The 22,430-nt window shown below is 39.9% G+C and overlaps 1 protein-coding gene across 3 annotated transcripts in view; it reads left to right on the top strand.

Moving 5' to 3' along the window:
- psd2 (pleckstrin and Sec7 domain containing 2) overlaps nucleotides 1-22,430 on the top strand; it is a 90,989-nt gene that overhangs the window by 54,172 nt on the left and 14,387 nt on the right. Inside the window, exons 1-4 of one of the 3 annotated variants that reach the window (XM_062977893.1) lie at nucleotides 3,630-4,803; nucleotides 11,255-11,344; nucleotides 14,992-15,035; nucleotides 20,371-20,561. In XM_062977893.1, the coding sequence (XP_062833963.1) occupies nucleotides 11,270-11,344; nucleotides 14,992-15,035; nucleotides 20,371-20,561 (310 nt within the window). In that variant the 5' untranslated portion in view covers nucleotides 3,630-4,803; nucleotides 11,255-11,269. Of the gene's footprint in view, nucleotides 1-3,629; nucleotides 4,804-11,253; nucleotides 11,345-14,991; nucleotides 15,036-20,370; nucleotides 20,562-22,430 lie in introns of those variants that run through there. The other 2 variants (XM_062977892.1, XM_062977891.1) reach the window with 2 other exon arrangements.

Genomic DNA, 22,430 nt, shown 5'->3' with positions numbered 1-22,430 from the left:
ACTGCAAGGACACCTACCCCCTCCCCCAAACCCCCCACAAAAACCTAAAAAAATAAAAAGGAACCTCACCGGGAGCCATTTGGCATCTCTTCCTACCTGATAGAACATACCAATGACGCCCGAAATGAAGGAGGGGCAAATCACTCCTGCCCCCCCCCCCATGTTTTTGGTCATCATTGGTATGTTACCTCATGTAGGAAGAAGAGCGAAATGGCTCCCAGTGAGTTTTATTTTTATTTTTAAGGATTTGGGGGGGGGGGGGGTTGGATGGCCACATATCATACCGGGATGGCATGTGGACAGCCAAAGGGGGAAGCCCGTTTTTCCCACTGCCTGTGTGGATTTAAACCCCCTTTGGAGCGGGTTTCTTAAACCCGCTCCAAAGGGGATTTAATTTATGTATAGAAACGGCCTAAGAGGCTCCAGTCCATCATGAACTTCCCTCCCTTTTAGTATTCCTGACTACAGTCTCATACGTAATATTTCCTGATGTTTTCTTAAAGTCTAGAGTTTGAGTCTGATTATGCGAGAAGAACATGCCACATTTAATCACACAGTAGTCACACATTTTTGACAGAAAAAAGTCGGGTGCAACTATTTCACAATGAAAAAAATTGGGTGCATGGTTGAATGAAGTGCTGCTTCACTCATGGGACCTTCTCCCACTCAAATTTCCCTGTTTACTGACCATCTTCGTTCACTAGCAAAATGGAGGCTATGCCATAACACACAGCCACTTCCGGTTGCTATGTGTAGAAATCCATCTTGCCAGAATGTGATGATGGAGAGATAAGTCCATTTTCAGTTGGGTGTTCCCTGACTCCTGATTGAAGAAAGCAGGGGGAAGTGAAGGAAAGCAGGAAAAAGACAGGGAAAAATCGTGGGATAGGTTGCCATCCCCAAAGACGAACACTGCTGGAGTAAGTCGGGTCTTCGCTGTTACGGATGCTTCCCCCACCCCACTTTCCTCCTGTCCGTGGGATAGAGTCCTTCCACTCTCCCGCTCACCTTTCAGGCACAGCTCTTCCTTCAGCCACATAAAGCACCATATCTGAAAGGTGAGTGGGCGTATGAGCAAGTGATGTGGTGCTTTATTCATTTGCTTATTTGCCTGCTCAGCATTCAGGCAAGTGAGGGAGGGAGTGAATGAAGCACCACTTCACTCGTCTATGTGCCCGCTCATCTTTCAGGCATAGTGCTTCATGCAGTTGAATAAGGCACTGTGACTGAAAGAGTTAGTGAGTTGGCGAGTGAGTGAAGCGCCATGCCTGAAAAGGGGGGTAGGGTGGTGGGCAACTGAGTGAAGCACCTTTGTTGAATCAACAGTGCAACTAATATGCGAGGAAAGCAAAAATACCAATTTTGCAACCTCCCAAAATGGGAGTGCGATTATTACATGGTGGCAGCTATTTATGCAATGACATATGGCAGTCCCTCTCTTCTAAGTATCTTGTCAGTTCCATGCCATAACCTGGAAATCACTGTAGGATCAGATCTAAAATAATTGATCCCCTTGCTGCCTCTTCCACCTTCTGAGCAATGAAACTGTCTGCAAGCCAAGTGGTTGGACTTGACATTCTTGACATAGTTTGGCTTCCAACAATATCAGGATAATTGAAAAATCCCATTACTACTACATTACTGCTTTCTCAATATATGTTGCCATCTGTTCCACAAGGCATAATCTACATCTTCAGTTTGGCTCGAAATACGGTAAATCCCCATAGAGACATCCCTGTTGTTTTTCTCACCCTTAATTTTTCCCCAGATGCTCTCAACCTGACTTCCAGGATTTAAGTAATTGATCTATTTACAGGTGTAAATACATAATGTTATTCCTTGTCCTTTTCTGTTTGATCTGTTTCTCTGAAATAGGTTATATTCCTCTATTACTGCATTCAGTGATGGCTATTACATCGTATTTGCTTTGTTGTGTTAAGGATTCAAGTTCATGTTCTTTATTTCCCATGCTCAGTGCATTAGTGTAGAGACATCTAAAACTCTGAGTCATTCCCCTAGCTGCTTATTTATGTTTTTCTCCTCATAGTGGTGGATTGTTGTATTATTTGCTTAGTTCTTTCTATAATAGTCAGACTATGATCTCTAGCATTTGACGAACTCTTGCCCTCAAGAATACTGTCTCCCCCCCCCCCCCCCCACATAATTAAGGTTGAAATGCTCCTGATCAGGTTTCTGAGACTCTTAGGATTCCTCCTGGACAGTTTTGATATTTGAATAAATCAAATCCCAGGTCACAGACATGCTCCTTATGCAGTAAAAGAGTTTACACATAACCCTAGAACAAGGCTATAAAACTCATTTTAACCAAGGGTCATATCAGCTTTAAGGCTGCCTTCAAAGAGCCATGTGTAATTTGTAAGACTGTGTAAATGTGACTATGTTGCTCTGACATTGAAAGTCTCATGGGCCATATAAAATGACATAGTGGGACAGATCTGACCCACGGGCCTTCCTTTTGACATGTGTATCCTAGAGCAATTACCCTTCATCCTCATCCCACCAACTTCACTTTTTATTGTGTTGATCACACATATTCACTCTGTTTTATGAAATCAGATTCCATGATCTGGAAGAGAAAAGAGCTAAAATAGGGTATTGTAGGCAGAGTTTGGAATATTTAATTTTGGGCAAAAACTCCCATAACACTGACCTGCAAAATTGGAGGGTAATAAATGCTTTTTTTAGATTTACAGAATTTGACATTTGAAGTCCACAAATTGCCTCAAATATGCCCCTTCATATACAGTTTTTGACGGCTTGCTTTGCCTTCAGTATTGTAAGATGTAACTGAATGGAATTTCTATTGAAATTGTGAAAGAATTGTGTGTGGCTCACCATTATTGTTGTGTTTTTCAAGTTCAGCACTCAAAAATACTACAAAAGGAGCAACACTACTGCAAAAAGTGTTTTTCAATTGCAGGCTTTGATCTCCCCGGTGTGGCAGGGCTTCCTGGAAGAATCTCTTCTCACACCAGAATCATGGCCCCAAAGCAAGAATCTTACCACAATACATGTCACTATTTTTCATCTCTAAAATCACTTCATTCCAAACAGTAGAATCCTTTCAATATATTCCTCCACAAAAAATACCAGAAAGGTGAGAAGGACTAAGCTTGACTATCTCAAATAAATATATGAAAGAACACATGAAAAGGGACTTGGATAAGGCAGTTCCAACAGTACATATGATGAGGTCTTTAATATGTAGAAATTATTCTGCACACAGACATTGCAACAACACATAGCACAATATCTTGATATTTTGAGACTGTGGGTGAGCCATAACATGCTGAGACAGCATGCAAAGGTGCAAAAATTGGTCCCTGGCCCTCACATAGGTTATCCATCCAAAACTGCAACTGTTGCTCCGCTATATATGTTACTAGTAGACTAACAATTGTCTTTGCATATCATTGAGAGCACTGCACTCTTTATGGATGTGTAATTCCTGTTATGTTTTGGTCTGACCATTTTAATCTCTGTGGATAGCTTAAGGAAGTGATCACCCATTATTTTTAATTTTTAAAAAAAAACAAGCATCAGGCTGCTTAGCATTATATGTTTTATAGCCAGTGGGAGCAGGCAATAAATCCCACAGGCTTTGAGTTGGGATTGCTAAAGATCCTGATCAGGGCTTCTCTTAAAAATAGGGAGGAAATCTGAGTCCAGGAGGCTGAAAGACATTCACTTTCCATAACACCTCTTTTGGGTCCTACCACCAGCAGAAGCACTGTCAATTAAAAATTTACATTCACAATCAACCCCTCCCCATTGATAATGCCATTTCCTAAATCCCTTGGATGGTGGTTCAAGGCTTGATTTAGTTCTTTGCGGTGGGTTTCATTTTGTGCCCTGTTTATTTTAAAATTTTATTTTATAATGAAGTATTTTAATTAATGCTAAACCATTTCCAACCTATTTTTTAAATGAAAGGAAGATATAGTGCGATAATATCTTAGTGCTGGAATGATTAATTTTGTATGACTGAAGCTTAGTGCTATAAGACTCTTAACACAATCAGTGATGTTCATTGTCTTAAAAAAATAAATCAAGCCACCATGATTTTAACAACAAGACTGAATTGGCTTAATGTTTTCTTAAAATCAATATTATAGCATTATGGTATTACAGTCATTTTTTATTAAAACGTGTATCTCCAGAAAAGCTTTTAGCAGTAATTAAATGATAGGTTAAAAATAATCAAACACAGTTGCTGGATGGATCATAATAAGTATGACCTGTGCTGTATTAAATTCATGCTCCTGAATTATCACTATTTACATAAAGAGATGGAGGAATTGCTACATGTTTGATGTTCTGCAGTCTGAAGAAAAAAGAAAGAACTATGGGCAAGTGGGTGATGAAAATGATTGGATGATGGTATTACATGGCACCCCATTAAAAGGAAGTGAGCAAAACTGATTTCACATCTTCTGTTGTAGGACCTCCAGTCATGTGGGTCCTCAATATCTAATCTGCAATGATGTATTATCAAAACACGTTTTTTTGCTTATTAACTCTTTGGATTAGTTCTATGGTACACATAGAATGTTGACTTAGCATTCTTTATGTCTGTTCTGGAGGATCCAAAACTCAACATCCGGACTCCCCAATTCTTCCATAAGTGAAGTGAATAAACTCCCTAGGACTAAGCTTGTGGAAGATTTTCCTGAGCTTGAATGGAACATGTTACATTAATGTCTTCTTTCCTCTCTCCTCCTTTCTCTTTCTCTCCTGCTCCTGGATCCTCTTATTTTTGCACTTTTAACTCTTTCTCAGGTGGTAAGTGAAGTTATGGATACCTTTATATAAATTTGTGGCATCTGGTGTTTCTTTGTTTGTATGAAACATGGGGAGGGCATGTTAACTATTAATCTAGGGCAGGGGTCCTCAAACTTTTAAAGCAGAGGGCCGGTCCACAACCCTTCAGACTGTGGAGGGGCCGAATTATCATTTGAAAATGAACATATTCCTATGCACACTACACATGTCTTATTTGTAGTGCAAAACAACAACAATGAAAGAACAATACAGTATTTAAAAATGAAAACAATTGTAACCAACATAAACCTTTCAGGATTTCAATGGGAAATGTGAGCCTGCTTCTGGCCAATGAGATAGTCAAGTTAATTAGGATTGTTGTTGTTGTGTGCCTTCAAGTCATTTCAGACTTTGGGCGAGCCTAGGTCTAAAACTACTTATTTATTCGTTTATTACATTTATATCCTGCCCTTCTCACCCTGAAGGGGACTCAGAGCAGCTGTATGTGAATACAATATATTATTAGCATAGCACAATATTAGCATTATATATTACTATATTGAACTATACCACTATACTGTAATATTATATGTAATATATAACATATAATATTATTATATGATATTATTAGTATTATATCGAATAACATAATATTATCAATATTATATGTATATACAATATATTATATTATTTAAAATGATATACAAATATTATATTATAAAACTGAGGGCGGGGGCCAGGTAAATGACCTTGGAGGGCCGCATCCGGCCCCCGGGCCTTAGTTTGGGGACCCCTGATCTAGGGCAGTGGTTCTCAACCTGTGGGTCCTCAGATGTTTTGGTCTTCAACTCCCAGAAATCTTAACAGGTGGTAAACTGGCTGGGATTTCTGGGAGTTGTAGGCCAAAACACCTGGAGACCCATAGGTTGAGAACCACTGATCTAGGATTTCCTGGAGTGTTAGTTACATAACCTGGAATTCTGTTGGGGACTAATGACTTCGTAAGTGAACATATCTATGGGAATTTGAACTAGACAGTTCTATTGCTTCCGTGTCCAATAGAGGGCCGTTGTTACATTACTATGTAGTAGAATCAACAAAGTGACCAATATGCATTTTGCACTGATTCCTATAAGTCCCTCTGTACATTGCACACTGGTGTGCATTGATCCTAATGTGCATTGTACACTGATGCACATTGGTGCACAATCCACATCAGTCACTCTTGCTGGTGTCGCAATACACCTTGACAATTCATTACCAGGTTTTCTTATCAACTCTGTTACTAAGCTAAGTATACATGCGGTTATGCTAAGTAAAAAGTAATATGGAATTCTTGCAATCATATAGAATTTAATGCACACCATGTTTTTTCTCAAACATAAACATAGGTTGGAAAACAGTATTTGTCACTAGGAGAAATGTAAACCTTCCCTGCATTTAATTTTCATTGAAAGGTTGGCTCCTTTCACATACAATGGGATTTAAAAGGAGGAAAATGTATTGGCATCAATGTAGGGTTGTTTTGTGCTGGTAACAGGAGGTGGTTAAATGGGGTTAAATGCAGTTTTTGTGCATGGGTTTAGAACTTTCCCAACCCATGCACACTGATTCTTGTAAAGAGTGAGTCAACATATGCTTAATTTAGAGTACAAATGATAGGGTTGTAAACTGCATTCATTGTATCTAACATTGCATGTAGTTTATTCCACAAAATATTATACTTTGAGAAAAATGAAATGTGATTCCCTACACTTGATTCCTCAAACTCATTTTGGTATATTAAAATTAAGAAATCCATAACTACAAACTGGATCTACGATCAACCCTAGATTTTTTGCTGTCTGAGGTGAAACATCAAGTGATGTTTCATTGCCCACAAGTTTAGGTGCATAGTATTTGGTACCTAGGGGAAAATATCTCCCAAGTGCTCTCCTTGAGAGGAGAAATGCGATTTCCTGCTTCTTGGCAGGAGGTTGGACTAGATGGCCCATGAGCTCTTTTCCAACTATTATTCTATGATTCTAATTAACATTTTGTTTACAAAATTGGCTAATTATAATGCTTTTCATGGTGTATCTCTTTTCTACTTCTAGCAGATTCTTGTGTTCTAATATTACTGTTTATTAGACTTTTGAGACCACCTCCAACGAGATATATGCATGCCTGTGTATTATGTAGCGGATCCATTACAATATTCTGTTTTTGAGATTAATATGTTTATTATATTTTTGAGGATTAATATGTTTTTGGGGGATTAATTAATACCCCCAAAAAACATATTACTCACAGGAAGTTGGTTTTGAGTATAATCTGGAACTCTAATTTTCTTATCTGAAATTAATTATGCCTTGGTCTTCTGTTCAAAACACAACACAAAACCATGCAGGAAGACCTAGCAATGCCTAAAGAAGTGTTCTCTCAACTCCCTGCAGACCTGCCGGTGGAGGTTGACCTTATAATTATACTTGTGTATTTTGGGTGAATCGCTATCCATTTCAGCTTGCCAGATACCGAAAGCCCCCCATATCCATTTTCCAGCACCTCCCGAAAATGGGTACACTGCTGAATGGGCGTTTTCATTAGCATCCAAAAAACTGTTCTTTTTGGCCCATTGGCAGCAATGGAGAACTTAAAAGGCTCCCCTTTGTCCTAGGAGTCTTTTCTTTCTTCCCTTTAAGAGAGCCTGGGTGTCAGCAACAGAGAATATCAAGCCTATTAGGAGGGGGAGACTTCCCACAGGCCCCCTTCCATATCCTTCATTAAGGCCTGGATTTTAAAAAGCATCAGCGTTACCACTCTTTCTGGATTTTTTCCCTTTGTAGAGGAGACCGGGTTTAATGCTTCTTAAAGCTGCTCTACTCTAAAGGAGAGGCAGGCACGTGCACTTTCTCTCCCACCACCAACACCATACCACACAGCTTTCCAAGGCATTTTAAGGAAGCCCAGGGAAGGAAGAGCGATGGCCTGTAGGTCAGTGGAGCTATCCACCCTGGACTACCTTAAAAATCCCCTCTCTTGTCTGCAATCGCCTTTCTGCTTGGGGTTTGATGCCTTAAAGCTGTTTCTATTTTCTACTCTAGAGAAGAAGTAGGCTTCTCTTTTTGTTTACTGGGATTACTATTATTAATAATTATTATTATCTTTTAGAAGTATTTTCTGAAGGAGAGGAAGAGAAGGAGAAAAAGAAGCTAAAAGAGTGAATGTCCCCAAATGCACCTCACCCTCAGGTCCCCAACTCCCAGCCACTCCAACTAATAAAAAGAATAAGGGAAATCAAAGAAAACCAAAAAGATTCAACTGTGATGCTGAATGGAGAGGAGGAGCGAAGATCAGCTCCTACTTGCTTTTGTTGCGGGCAGGTTTTTGTTCCAAGAGGGCCCTTACCGTTACCTGCTCCCAAAGGTACTGGTAGAAAACAAATCTGTGCACAAGTCTAGTAGTGAAGACTAGAGAGAACACTTTTCTTAGCATTGCTTGGTCCTCCTGTATGATCCTGTGGCACTGAAAGCTCCTAAAATACATTCTGTAAGCTCACATAATGAGCAGGCCTACTATACAGTATTTAAACTCTTTGAAAAATATTGTTGCTATATGCCTTCAAGTTGTTCCCAACTTATGGCAACCCTATCATGGAGTTTTTCTTGGCAAGATTTGTTCAGAGGGATTTGCCTTTGCCTTCATCTGAGCCTGAGCAGAATCTTACTTGCCCAAGGTCATCCAGTGAATTTCCATGGCTGAGTGGAAAGGTCTTATAATTGTGCTGGTTAGAATGTTGGACAGTCTCCTCGTCCAACACTCAAACCACCACACAACATTGGTCTCTTATTTATTGTTGTTGTATATCTTCAAGGAAAACTTAAGGTGCTTGTGCAATTTTCTGGCTTAGGTCATGGAAGCAGGAAAACAGCCCTTGTTCATACTAGTTGCAGAAACAACACAGCACTAGCAGCCAGAAAGATAGTTGATAGTTGCCTACTTAACCCAACTATTAAGTGTTGAGATGACATTCTTTGAAGAAAGTAGAATAATGGAGAGCATTTGGGTCATCTTATTTGCTCTGATGCCTCACTCAGGGGTATTTTCAGAAATAATTTAACATGGCTGAAAGACATCGCCCTTGGCTCTCTCTCTCTATTTTAAAGAAACTTCCACAAAACTTCCCACCATCCACACATACCTCTAAACTGTTCTTGTGCAACATGGGAATCTGCATTCATTTTTCTCTGCAGTGTAGCTGGCTAATCGTTAGTTGAGTAATGGGGTCAGGTCCACTGATCCAACACTGCACCTTCAATGAAACTGTTCTCTTGTTTAACCCCTTCTCTCCTTGCCCATATGCCCACATTAGCGTTGCCAGGTAGCATATAAGATAAGGTCTCTGTAACTTTATTTCTGAATAGATTGTGGGGCAGAATGAGTACTTATTTATATTTATTTACTGTATTTATACCCTGCCCTTCTTACCCGAAGGGGACTCAGAGCGGCTTATGAAAAGGCCTAATTAAATGCCTCATATACATACATACAATAAAACAAAACAAAACATATACTGTACATTAAAATCAAAAAGTTAAAACATCTCAATCTCAAAATCAATTAATTAAAACCACACAACCCAAAGGCATATAAACTCTATCAAACTGGATGATGAAATTTGTGATGCTTGTTCTCCCTTACCTTCAAAACCTAGTTTTCAACCACAGCCTTTCCCACCCAACATGTGCATCCATGTACAGCCGTGTTTCCCCCAATCCTCCTCACTGCAGTAGGATAGGAGTTCTCACATCTGAGCCCAGCAAGATCCTTTTCAGGATGACCACTTCCTTTAAGGCAGCAAGCACCTCCTTCTGACATAATGAAGCATTTACTATCCTCTGAACCCTCCAATCCTGCTAGATCAGTGGTTCTCAACCTGGGGTCCCCAGATGTTTTTGGCCTTCAACTCCCAGAAATCCTAACAGCTGGAAAACTGGCTGGGATTTCTGGGAGTTGTAGGCCAGAACCATCTGGGACCCTAGGTTGAGAACCACGGTGCTAGATCTTATCAGTCAAAATGGGCATGGGTTTCATGTGGTGGGCTGAACTGCTTCAAGCATCTTATTCTCACAATGTGGAAAAATGTTCACATACAAAACTACCCAACAATCCTACATATTTTTTTCTATACAGATTGTTCACAACACTTGGGATGCTTGATGCTAGGAGAAAATTGCAAAGAATTTTTACTGGGCTATTGTTCTTCTTAACAGGGTTTCCCAACTGTTGAGAAACCAATTTTTCATGTCAGAACAAATAATTAGGGGTTGAGCATTATCCAGAATTCTGAAATCTAAAATACTTCAAAATACAAAATTGCTCACCTACGTGACTGAAATAGTCATACCTTTGCTTTGCTGGTGATTAATTGTACAGAAACTTTGTTTCGGGCACAAATTTATTAAATTAATAAATAAAATAATCTTCAGGCTATGTGTATAAGTTATATATGAAACATCAATGAATTTCATGTTTAGATTTGGATCCCATCTCCAAGATATCTCATTATGTACACATAGATAATGAGTCCTGATTTTTTTTTAATTCTCTATGGTCTTTGCTCATTAACTCCATCTTCTCCACCTCTCATATATTGCCCTGTTTGATTATTTATTTAACTCTGGATACCCTTGAGGTAATAATTAATAAACAAATAAAGGTATGGAAGCAGAGTTGCAACCATTCACTATCAACAGTATTAGGCTGGATACACCAATGACCTGACACAGTTTAAGGTTGTCATAACTTTCCCTATTTTACCTTCTCAGAAAATGCTGAAGGTGAATCAGATACTCTTAACATTACTATTTTTTCACATTTAATATGTCATAGCTGGTTCCTCTGCCCAAGTTCTACTGCGAGTTACATGCCTGCTTCCATACTACTACGAATCACATTGACATCTGAGTTGCCTTCACCAGACCATCATAAATATTATAAAAGTAGTCAATTGTGTAGTAATAGTCATATTGCTCAGCAAAATGCAAGCAGGGTTCAGAGCTAACAGTCTGGAACTATAGAAAGTAATCAGTGAGTCAGCAGTTTTTTTCAGAATTCTGGCATTTTACCAGATAACATTTGGGGAGCTAATATACACATATTTCAAATACATTTTAGGAAAAGAGGCCACTGTGATGGCAATTGATGACTTGCCCATTTCTCAAAAAAGCTTGGAGGAGAGTTTGAGATTGCTGGACAGGTGTATTAATTTCATATTTGCACGCAAATGTCGGTAACCTGAACCAGTCACTGCTTAGCAGCTTACAAATTATTCTCTCCCTCTTTTTGTTTTGTACTGTTGTTGTTGTTTTTGTCTGACCTACTATAAGAGAAACTTGTATATGATAAACCTTTGCCTCAGTATCTGCATATTTATAGCTTGAATGTAGCATTTAAACCAAACTATTCAGTGATCTGCTCTTCTGCATTATAGAATATTGGGAAAAAGATGTCATGCCAACAATTTACTGCAAATCTGGATGGACTGAATGATGGCTCGGATTTTGCAAAGGACCTCTTAAAGGTAATGCTGTTTCAGGAAAAGATAAGAGGGAGGTTTACTGGTATTACTGGAAATGCGAGTGTCTATGACTGCAGTTCTGCATATTAATATACAGTAATAAAAATGAATTATGGATGTTCCCCTACCCATTTTTCATATATATATATCTCCTACAGTTATGATAAACCACATCACTTTTAATTTGTAGAAATGATCTACATGAATAGTCAAAAGCACACAAATTGCAGATGTGTAGCTACAGAACTGAATATTATTGTGGGAGGTTAGTATGAGAAGGTCTTCCATTAGATCTTTTCAATAAGCGTTTCCCCATTGCATTCTGAAGCAGGAGAGGAGTTGGCCATTGAGACAGGAATCCCTAGAGTTAACACACAGTATCAGAATGGAATAAAATGAGCCATCTCACCTGTCAGGATCCTTCCACACAGCCCTATATCCCAGAATATCAAAGCAGAAAGTCCCACAATATCTGCTTTGAACTGGGTTATCTGAGCCCACACTCAGATAATGTGGGATTTTCTGCCTTGATATTCTGGGATATAGGGCTGCGTGGAAGGGCCTGCAGTTATATGCCATTGTAGTCAAAAATATATCAGTTGAAATTCAATTCATTGGTGAATGTTCTGGTTAATGGGAATGGCAGTCCAACAACACACAGAGGAAGAGATAAAGTTTCCCCACCCCTGTATTAAATAGTCACAATATCAACTTATGCATTTTATGGTCCTGAGATGTGTCCTATCACTTCACCACCTCATGTGTTTTCTTTATTTTCCAACTTCCTAGATACCCTTTCCTTGTACTTGCACATTTTTCTTTCAATCAATAAAAACATTTTTCCTATACAGTCATTTACACAAAAACACTGTTCCATGCTCATAGGAGGAGGTGTTCATCTCATGATCACAAGCCTTTTCCATGCCTAGAGAGTCTAAAAAGTCTGTTACTCTCTCTGTATTCATAGAGACAAATATTCTCCATTTTTATCCTGCTTCTGAGAGGCAAGAGTTCTAGACCAATGAGAACAATTCCAAAAATCAAAGAAGTCCTCTCATAAAAAACCAGGAAGCTGCAGAATCAGACCAAAAGCAAATAGGTATCAGACTCAAGTCAGATAATGACATTGCCTATGTCTACATTAAGAGTGTCACAGCACTGAGAGCTTTATATCTCCAGATCTCAGCTGCTGCTAGATTAATGAGCATTTTCTGCTAATCTGTGAGACCTGAGGAGCTCTGTAACTGGGGCTCCAAAGGTGTGAGTATGTTTAACCCTTCTGTAGCTTACTCAGACATGCTTGCTTCACTTCACCTGCAACCTCATCACATGCAGTCTTCCCTCCGTTTCTCTGTGCTACTAAAATGGAGTCCCGTGGAGGCCTTCACATTATGCAAGGATACTTCCAGTGGTTGCAGCAGTGCAAAGAAACAGAGGGATGAAGTTGGGTGCTCCCTGATTCCCAACAAGAGAAGAAACAGAGAAAGGCAGACAAAGAATGTGATGGCAACTGAGTGTTGCCATCACAGAAGATGGAAAGGCATGGGACCTTGACAGTAGGGAATGAAAGAAGACAGTTTCTTCTGCTTTGCCTTGCCCCTCTCCATGTGATGAGATCCCTATAGAAGACTGCACATACTGCTGGGGAGAGTTTACTTACTTCACAATCTGAGTTGGCCATGACTTACCTTTGGCCGTGGCTGAGCTAGGCATAGCAGACTGCTGGGAGCTGCTGGCATCCATCTCCTCTGTTGGCTCTTCAAACCACTCCTTGGCCTCGCTATATGAGTTGGCCATGACACACATAAGCTATCCTGAGGCAGGAGTAGAATTGGCTAGAAACCCACTCTTTCATAAATTCAGCATAATTCCATTTTCCCTGCAGAAAAGGCACTGCAATGAGACACTAAAAGTTTTTTTCTCCAACCCTCATTCACCATCCGCCCAGGGTAGATCTACACATGATATACACACAATTGGTCCCAGATAGAAGTCACAGAGGGACTCCCCCAGCCTCTGCAAACATTATAACATTCCCAAACACTCATAAGTTCAAGAAATGTAACATAAAGCTCAAAAATATACAGGAATAGTCAGGTAAAAAAAATGACAAATAAGAAGTAGTTTTTCATTATTCAAATAATTTGAATAAAAATTGAGATGGTCAAGCTTTTTTGTAACACAAGGCTAGCAAAGAAAGACAGCAAGCTCTGGTGGCAATAGATGTAAGATGCCAGATATAAGACTCAGCTAATTTTGATACTTGGAATGTAAGGTAGATCCATGTTGTCATTCATCTCAGCCAGCAAAACATCTTAGAGCCCTTTCTCTCTGCACATTTCTAACATTATGGTTCTATTTTAAGTGCCAGGTCAACATCCTATGGAATGCTTGGATTTATGGAATAATAATACTAATAATACTAATAATGTCAGGGGAAAACCTTTACCTTTACCTAATAATAATAATAATAATAATAATAATAATAATATAATACATTTTATGTATAACCGCCTCTCCTGGTGGCTCAAGGCAAGGCAAGGCAAGTCAAAACATATGCACATAAAATACATACAATAAAATACATAGATAAAAACACACCAATATAAAAAAACATACACCAAACACAGATACAAATGTAACATTTGGCAGCAATAGAATGTAAATCAAAACTCATGGTTCAAAGTTGACAGGGTAGGCCTGCCAGAAGAGATGGATCTACAGTTGAATTTAAATTCTGATAGCTTGTTTAGTTTTCGGATCTCTTCCAGCAGGTCATTGAACAGTTTTGGGGCAGCTGATGAAAAAGTCCTCTGGGTGACGGTCACTAGTTGGGTTCTGGCTGGTTGAAGTAACCACCATGTTATCACACCAGGTCTTTAAAGCAGGCAGCCCTGTATTGCTGCTATCTGCAGAATTCTGGGAAATGTAGTTTGGGAAGGTGAAGACCTGTGTAGCTGAGAATTCAAAAGGGCCCACCCTAAACTACATTTCCCAGAATTCTGCATGTGGCAGAAATGCGGGGCTGCCCACTTTAAAGCCCTGAAGCGATCCTATAGATAACCTAGACCCAAACTATGTAGGGATTTCAAAGTTAAAACCAACCCATTGTATTTTACACAGAAACTATTTTGCAACCATTAGGGTGACTTTAATATGGATGCAATATGCTTACTTCTAGATGTTCCTGTAACCAATCTGGCTTCCATGTTTTGAACTAATTGGAGTTTATGAATTTAGTATAGCGGTAGCAGCGCATTGCAGAAGTCCAACCTTGAGGTTACCAGGGCATGCATTGCCATCTGTAGGTCCTTGGATTCTAGGAAGGGGCATAACTAGTGTATCTTCCAAAGTTGGTAGCAAGCACTCCTGACCATTATTATTCTCTCAACCAGAGAATCATAATGCCTTGCATACTAAATATTCTAGAGCTCCATAAAATATGATAGGAGTTTAAGAGGAATCATTGCACTACAACTGTGCAGTGTGAAAGTGCCTTTAGATCGGGCCTGATAAGCTAGTAAAACTACTATTTCTATTAGAACACTTTATGATTGAACCATCTTAATCGAATTGATGAGGACACCATCTGCAGAGAAGAACTGTATTTAAAGAACTTGTTAAGAACTGACACTATGTTATTGTTTCAGACCCTGTATAACTCAATAAAAAATGAAAAGCTAGAGTGGGCCATGTAAGTATTTACACTTGCTTTTTTATGTGTAATTTCCAATCTTCTGTGTATATTTATGCACATGAAAGAAATCTTAGGTTTTGCTCCAGGAAGAAAGGGGTATCAGAAACCCTCACCTTGTTTTATATTATGTAGACAGTTTAAAAAGTAGTGGTAGTAATAGTAGTACCCTGATTTTCCCCAGGCTTGGGCAGCAAAGTGGTTCTGGACATTGTTCAGAAAAGCATGTATGTTAAGAAAAAAGTTGAATCATTATAATTCAGACCTTCATACATAATACAATAAGAAGAGCTGTGGTTATTGCTTTATATGTTTCAGAGTAAGAAACATCTAACCTGATTTGATGCTCCTGACAGTTTATTTCTTAAGGCTTCCAATATTTTTCCTCGTAAAAGTTTGCTTACATGTTATTGGTATTTGACATATTATATTTGTTAATCATCTCCTAAAGCATGGAGACCATTTTTATCATTTTCCTTAAAAATAATAATTGATGGATTTTTTAAAATCCACATGCTTCTAAACATAACACTTCAGAATTCAAAAACTGATGTAACATTCAGTTTAAGATGGAACAAAAGTGGAGTTAGCATTGTTTCTTAGGCTCCATCTACACTACCAGAAAATGCAGTTTAGCTGTAGTTAAACTGCATTCTAAAGCAGTATTATATGGCAGTGTAGATGGGTCCAAGGTCTTAGGCAGTTTAATGAACTCTGGCCTGGAAAATCTTTGGAGCCATTCTGTCCACTTTGGCAACCCTACCACCTATCCCTCCCCACTTCCCAATCACCTTCATTTGCTCCATACAAGCTCCTTTCGGAATTTCAGTCTGTTTAATTATTGGATTGAATTAGATTGACTATTAACTATTGCTAACTACTAAAGAATTAACAGGGCCATGATGGCGCAGCAGGTTAAACCACTGAGCTACGGAACTTGCTGACCAAAAGGTAGGTGGTTCGAATCCAAAGAGCGGATTTATCCCCAGCTTTATCCCGTCATTATCCCCAGCTTCTTCCAACCTAGCAGTTGGAAAACATGTAAATGTGAGTAGGTCAATAGGTATCGCTCCAGCAGGAAGGTAACTGCACTCAATGCAGTCATGCTGGCCACATAACCTAGGAGGTGTCTATGGACAACGCCAGCTCTTTGGCTTAGAAATAGAAATGAGCACCACTCCCAGAGATGGACTCAACTAATCTTACTATCAAGGGGAAAAACTTTATCTTTACTAAAGAGTTAACCTGACTTATTTCAAAGCCATTTCAATGCAAGTTTGGAACATGTGAAAGATAGTAGTAGATCTCTGAAAAAGAGTAGTCACATTGGTGAAGCAGATGCTGAACACCAATCAGTCTCACATTTGCCTATATACTACTTACAGGTTCTAGCAGAAACATTTTTTTTGTAAAACATATAAAATAGCTTTACCTCTTAATTTCTTATGTGGTCTAAGTGGAGGAGAGAGAGGGAAGGCAAAGAAAATGACCAGAGGTTAGAATGATGTAGGAAAAAATGGCTGCATTAAAACAAACAAAGAGGAACTCTGCAACATTTCAGTTATTGAGTACAGCCATGCAGATGATGCTCACTGTATCAAAAACTCACTACAACAGGGAATGAGGGAGCAGAGGGTGGGAATGGAAAATTGGAAAAACATCCTTCATCATTATTTTTATTTTGGGTGACTCAGCTATATTACTGTCGATGGCTTTCACGGCTGGAATCACTGAAGTTTAGTGTGGTTTCTGGGCTGTATAACAGTGTTCTAGCAACATTTTCTCCTGAAATTTCACCTGCATCTGTGGCTGGAATCTCCAGATCCTCTGAGGCTGTCAGCCACAGATGCAGGCAAAATGTCAGGAGAAAATGCTGCTAGAACACAGCCATACAACCCAGAAATCACACAACACTTCAATATTTATATTGAAAAGTGGTTTTCTAAATCAAACCTTCCACTTGTACACATGTTATGGTGGGGGCATAAGGGAGGAAAGTTATGTATCATCATTTGAAAAGCAGCAGGCTTTTTTCATGTCAGGAGCAACTTGAGAAACTGCAAGTCACTTCTGGTGTGACAGAATTGGCCGTTCGCAAGAACATTGCCCAGGGGACGCCTGGATGTTTGATGTTTTACCATCCTGTGGGAGGCTTCCCTCATGTCCCTGCATGGGAAGCTGGAGCTGTCAGATGGGAGCTCACCCCGCTCCCCGGATTCAAACCACCGACCTTTCGGTCAGCAGTCCTGCCAGCACAAGGGTTTAACCCATTGTGCCACCAGGGGCTCCAAAGCAGCAGGTGATCATAACCGTCATTCTCACACAAGCGCCAGAGGGAAAAATGGGTCAAGTAATAATCTGATTAGAAAAAGAGTTGTCTATATATAGCTATAGCACTACATGGGAAGGATCTGGGTGAATTTCACATATATTTTTGACAGGCAGGATCATTTTAATCATCTCAAACCAGGTCTGTACAATTTTAACTAGGCTCAGAATGAACTCCAAATCGGATAGATCTGGAGTCAAAGAGCATAACAAAAACTGTCTGGTCATCAGAGATGATCAGCTTTAAAAAGAAACAACAACTGGTGATAGAATAATGTTCTTTCTTTCTTCTCCTTCTTTACTATTAATAGCAGTTTTTCAACCAACTGGCTTCACGTTTCTCTACTCTTACATCTTTTCCCTCTGTGGGTAGCATCACTATCTCTCATCACTGAGCAGCCAAATGGCTACCGATTGAACCAAAAGCACAAAAAATATAAATTCATCACAGAATTACTGCATTATCCATTTAAATTGCTATGATCCCATCCTATGAAATCCTGGGGTTTTCTGCCCAAGAATCCCTAGATTACAAATGCCAGAATTCCATCAGACACAGTCATAGTTGTAGAAGTGGAATCATAGCAGTATTATTATGTGATGTGAAAGATCACCTTTTTTGCCGCCTCTCCGAGACTACAAAACCAGGGCCACCCTGCCAATGGCCAGTAACTCTTTTCAGGTTCATCTGAAATTTGTTATCAATGCAGGTTTAAGAACATGAAGTAAAATTGGTGGAAGGTACACATTTTTAAAAATGCATGGCTGATTAAGAGGTTTTCAATATTTATAATTTAAAACCCTCTCACAACAGGAAAAAATGACAGCAAAACTCATCTGAGAGATACTTGGAAAACTAATGTTCTTTTACTACAGAACAAGGGCAGCAGTTCACATCTCTCTGAAACATTCATTAACATAATCCACTGGAGGGAGCCATGTATCTGTCGTGAGTTGGTTATGTGCAAAGCTTTGGCATTTGGGAGAAAGCTTATATAAGAGAGTTCAGAGAGAGAGCATCCGAGCATCAGATTAAAGAAAATGTTTATATACAGGGATGTTGAATAAGTAACATCTTAAAAAATGCCAACTCATTAACTTTCCAAGCCAAGAATATGAATGGAAACCTTTGGTGTAATGTAAAAGTAATACAGCACACTTTATATGGCATTTCAACTTCCAAACTTTCAGCAAAGGGCTCCCAACATATATCAAAGCTAATTTTATGCATTATTCATCTTCTTGCTATTAGGTTACCAGTTCCTGCTTTTAAAAATGCACAACATATACATCTGTAGCAAACAATGCAAACACAGCCTCAAGGAACTTCTATGCTGCCTACATTTGAACCAGTCATTTTAGACAGCTTCACATATCATGAAAAAAAAAACATGGTTTGAAAACAACCAAGTGGCACATTTCCTGTTTCCACCACATATTACAATCAGAGACTCATAAAATTGGGAAGGGCTTCATGGATTATCAAGTCTAAGCTCAATGCAGGATCTCCATCTAAAATATCCCTAGCAGGTAACCTATTTAACAGCCGCATCAGAAAGACCAGGTGAAGTGTCATGCTTCATCTGGCTCCTGAGAGAAAAGGGAGAAGCAGTGAGGTGAATCTGTCACCCCGTGTGCAGGTCCCTCTCAGCGACGCTTTCCCGATCTCATGGGGAAATTGTCACCCACCCAAAAAGATCCCCGAGTTGGGGAGAAAGTGTCTGGTGATGCTTGCACTCTGGTTGGGGTCTGGACGTCTGCCAGAAGTCACACAATATCATGTGATGTCTGGCGGGGGGCTCCTGAAAATGGGGTAGAAGTGTCCTAGGAAACTGGTTAAGGTAAATATGATGAGGTCCTTGAAAGAAATCCAGCCTATTTTAGAAGTCGTCCAGAGGAGGAGACTTCATAGAATCATAGAATCATAGAATAGTAGAGTTGGAAGAGACCACATGGGCCATCTAGTCCAACCCCCTGCTAAGAAGCATCTTTCTAGGCAATTGTTTCCATTCTGAATGTCTTTCACGGTCAATACTATTTTTCTAACGTTCAGTTGAAATCTACCCTCTTGTAATTTCAAACACTTGGCTGTACACTCCACAACAGCATTCTCTGTTATTCTATTATTCTCTGTAATAGCCATTAAGGTGTCTAAAAATGTGATCATATCATCTCTCAGGAGGATGTTATGCATCTTCTCTCTGCAAAGATGGTAGCCAACCATTTTGAGAAAGTAATGAATAATCACTCTAATTGTCAGTCTTTCCCCATCATTTTCTCCTTTCCCAAGCTTAAACCTGGGAGTGGTTGGGAAAGTAATAGAGAGCTAGAAACAGCAAATGACACTTTCTGGAAATCTGATTCCTGCTTATCTGCTCCACTTTTGTGCAAATAGATGAAAATGATAGTCTCCATCCATTGACAGAAAGTGTCCTTCCTGAGGTTCTACCAAGATAATATGAACCTACTTCTAAGGTCAAAAGTCTACCCCACATTGGACCCACCCCAAGCCACCCCTGTAGGAAGGTTGGTTCAGAGAGAGAGGGGGAGAAGGAGAGACAGAGACTCTAGCAACAAACTGGGTAAAGTCTTGGAATGTAACCAATGTGCAAATGTACTGATATTATCTTCACCACGGCTTTCCAGAGAATTTGCATGTTAGAAAAATTCTGAAGCAAGAGCAAGTTATGCCAGTTCCTGGTGACAATCTCCTTCCAAAATTTACACAGACTTTCCAGAGAACAATTTCTACTTTTCAGTACAGTATAATCCCCATGTCCATGGCACTGGTATCTGTGGTTATATTTATCAATACCGAACAAAATATCCTCTGTAGGCATTTTCTAGGTTCTCCAGCATGCCTCTGTGGTATCCATGAACCAAAAGTTCTTTATTTCAATAGGGCCTGCTATTATCTGCGGTTTTGCGTATCCACACAAAATCAGGGGGAAACAGATATGATGGCTGTACAATACAGTTTGTTTACTCCTTTTGTTTTATTTCCAAGTGACGAGGATGAACTTCGAAAGTCATTGTCAGAGTTAGTGGATGATAAATTTGGTGCCAGTTCCAAGAAAATGGCAAGGATAGTTGATGGCAGTAACCCCTTCCTGGATGTGCCTCAGGCTCAGAATGCTATTACCTACAAGCATGGGATCCTCACCCGGAAGACGCATGCAGACATGGATGGGAAGAGAAGTAGGTATATGCCCGTGACAAGGAAGAATGGCAGGGGATGTTGGCTGGAATGTCAGAGGTGCTGTTGAAATGCTATGCTCCTCGGCTCTGTTTGTGGGGAGGGTTCTTCAGTAATGCATTCACAACTAGCCTTGAAAATTAAGATGGAAAAGTGGCATTTCTGACAAGTAGGGTCTAGGACAGGCATGGGCAAACCTCAGCCCTCCAGGAATTGTAGGAGTTGAAGTCCAAAACACCTGGAGGGCTGAGGTTTCCCCATGCCTGGTATAGGAGTGGTGGTCCAAAACATAAATTTTTTACACTCAGATTTATGTCTTTTTTTGTCATTGTATGAGAGCCACTTTCTCCCAAGGCTCTCATACAATGACAGTATACAAAGCAGTGTGAATTTATACAGTATCGCTCTTTGAGTTTATTGCCTCCACCAGTTGCAGTTGCCTCATTTTAGGGGTTTGTTTATAGGGGTCTTTTGAAAGTACACTTGGGCCCCTTCCACACAGTTGAATAAAATCTACATTATTTGCTTTGAACTGGATTATATGGCAGTGTGGATTCAGATAATCCAGTTCAAAGCAGATATTGTGGGATTTTCTGCCTTGATATTCTGGGTTATAAGGCTGTGTGGAAGAACCCTAGGGCTCTGCCAGAGGGCTTAAAAACTGGAGGGTGATTTGCTAAAGTATGAATGGTTTGAAGTTTGGGTTTTACCCTCTTTGCTTCTACATTTATTTTTACAGCCACAGAGTTATAGTTTACTGTTCTAACACTAACACTGTTTGTCAGGACCCAGGCTGCAGAGCACCAATAACCATGCACAGAGACCAGAATCTATCTAATATCTTTATTAAAGGAATATATAAAGTCAATAAAAACAAGTGAGGAATATAGTTCAGAAGTAGACCTTTCAGGAAAGGTCAAAAATAGTCCAGGAAATCAATGTCCAATATGAGATATTAGAGTCCAAAGTTATAATCCAATAACCGAAACACACACTTTGCCGAGCAAAGTGTGGGGAAATGACAGGGTCCTTTAGTCCAATGGAGCTTGATAACAAGGCTGGAGAGCAAACTAGATTCTTGGCAAACAAGGCTTGATTCAAGGCAACAAGAAGCAAGGAACAAGAACAGGGTCCGTGGCAAAATCCGTGGCGAGGTCCGGGAAACAAGGCAGGGCTGGAACGAGAACAAGGTCCTGGAAACGAGGAACTGGAGTAGCGTAGTCTACACACGATCTCACTCCTGAAGCTGACGAATTGACTCCGCAAGGATCTCCTTGCGGGTAAACACCTATATAGGATCTTGCTTTCCCGCCAAGGAACACTTTCCCTGGGGAACAAGAAGTGAAACCCATACTATGTCCAGATGCATGACTCCTTAAGATTTCCCAAGGGAAACAGGCTTAATCAGCTAATTGTCTGGCAGCGATCCTGGCGCTTCGGCGATTCGCCTCCCTAGCGCCTCTATCTCGATTATAATTATCCCGGCGAGAGAACGGGGGAGATTTTTGCCCAAGGCCTGTTTGGCTGACTTCTGGAGGGCAAACATCCTGCAGGTGCAAGGGCTCCAATTCTGGCTGAAACGGTGGGAAACCCAAGTTTTCCTCTTCGTCTGCCACAATAGTACTTGGAACGGGACTACATGGCCCATGAGTCATCACACTGTTCTCTTAAAAGAAAGAAGAAAACAAGAAGGGATCATATTTTTTCCAATACATCTCAGAAAAAGAAACACATTTCAACATGAGAGAAAAATGTTGCAGCTGCTGCCAGCAATAATCCAGAATGACAGAACATCATTTCATGTTTACAGGGGAGGGAGGAGAGAAGAAGAAAAACCACCATCAATATTGCAATATCCTGATATGTTTGTA

The sequence above is a fragment of the Anolis carolinensis genome, chromosome 4, assembly GCF_035594765.1.
Source record: "Anolis carolinensis isolate JA03-04 chromosome 4, rAnoCar3.1.pri, whole genome shotgun sequence".
NCBI classification, from domain to species: Eukaryota; Metazoa; Chordata; class Lepidosauria; order Squamata; family Dactyloidae; genus Anolis; species Anolis carolinensis.
The sequence above is the reverse complement of the archived record's forward strand: the minus strand, read 5'-3'. Positions and strand labels throughout refer to the sequence as shown.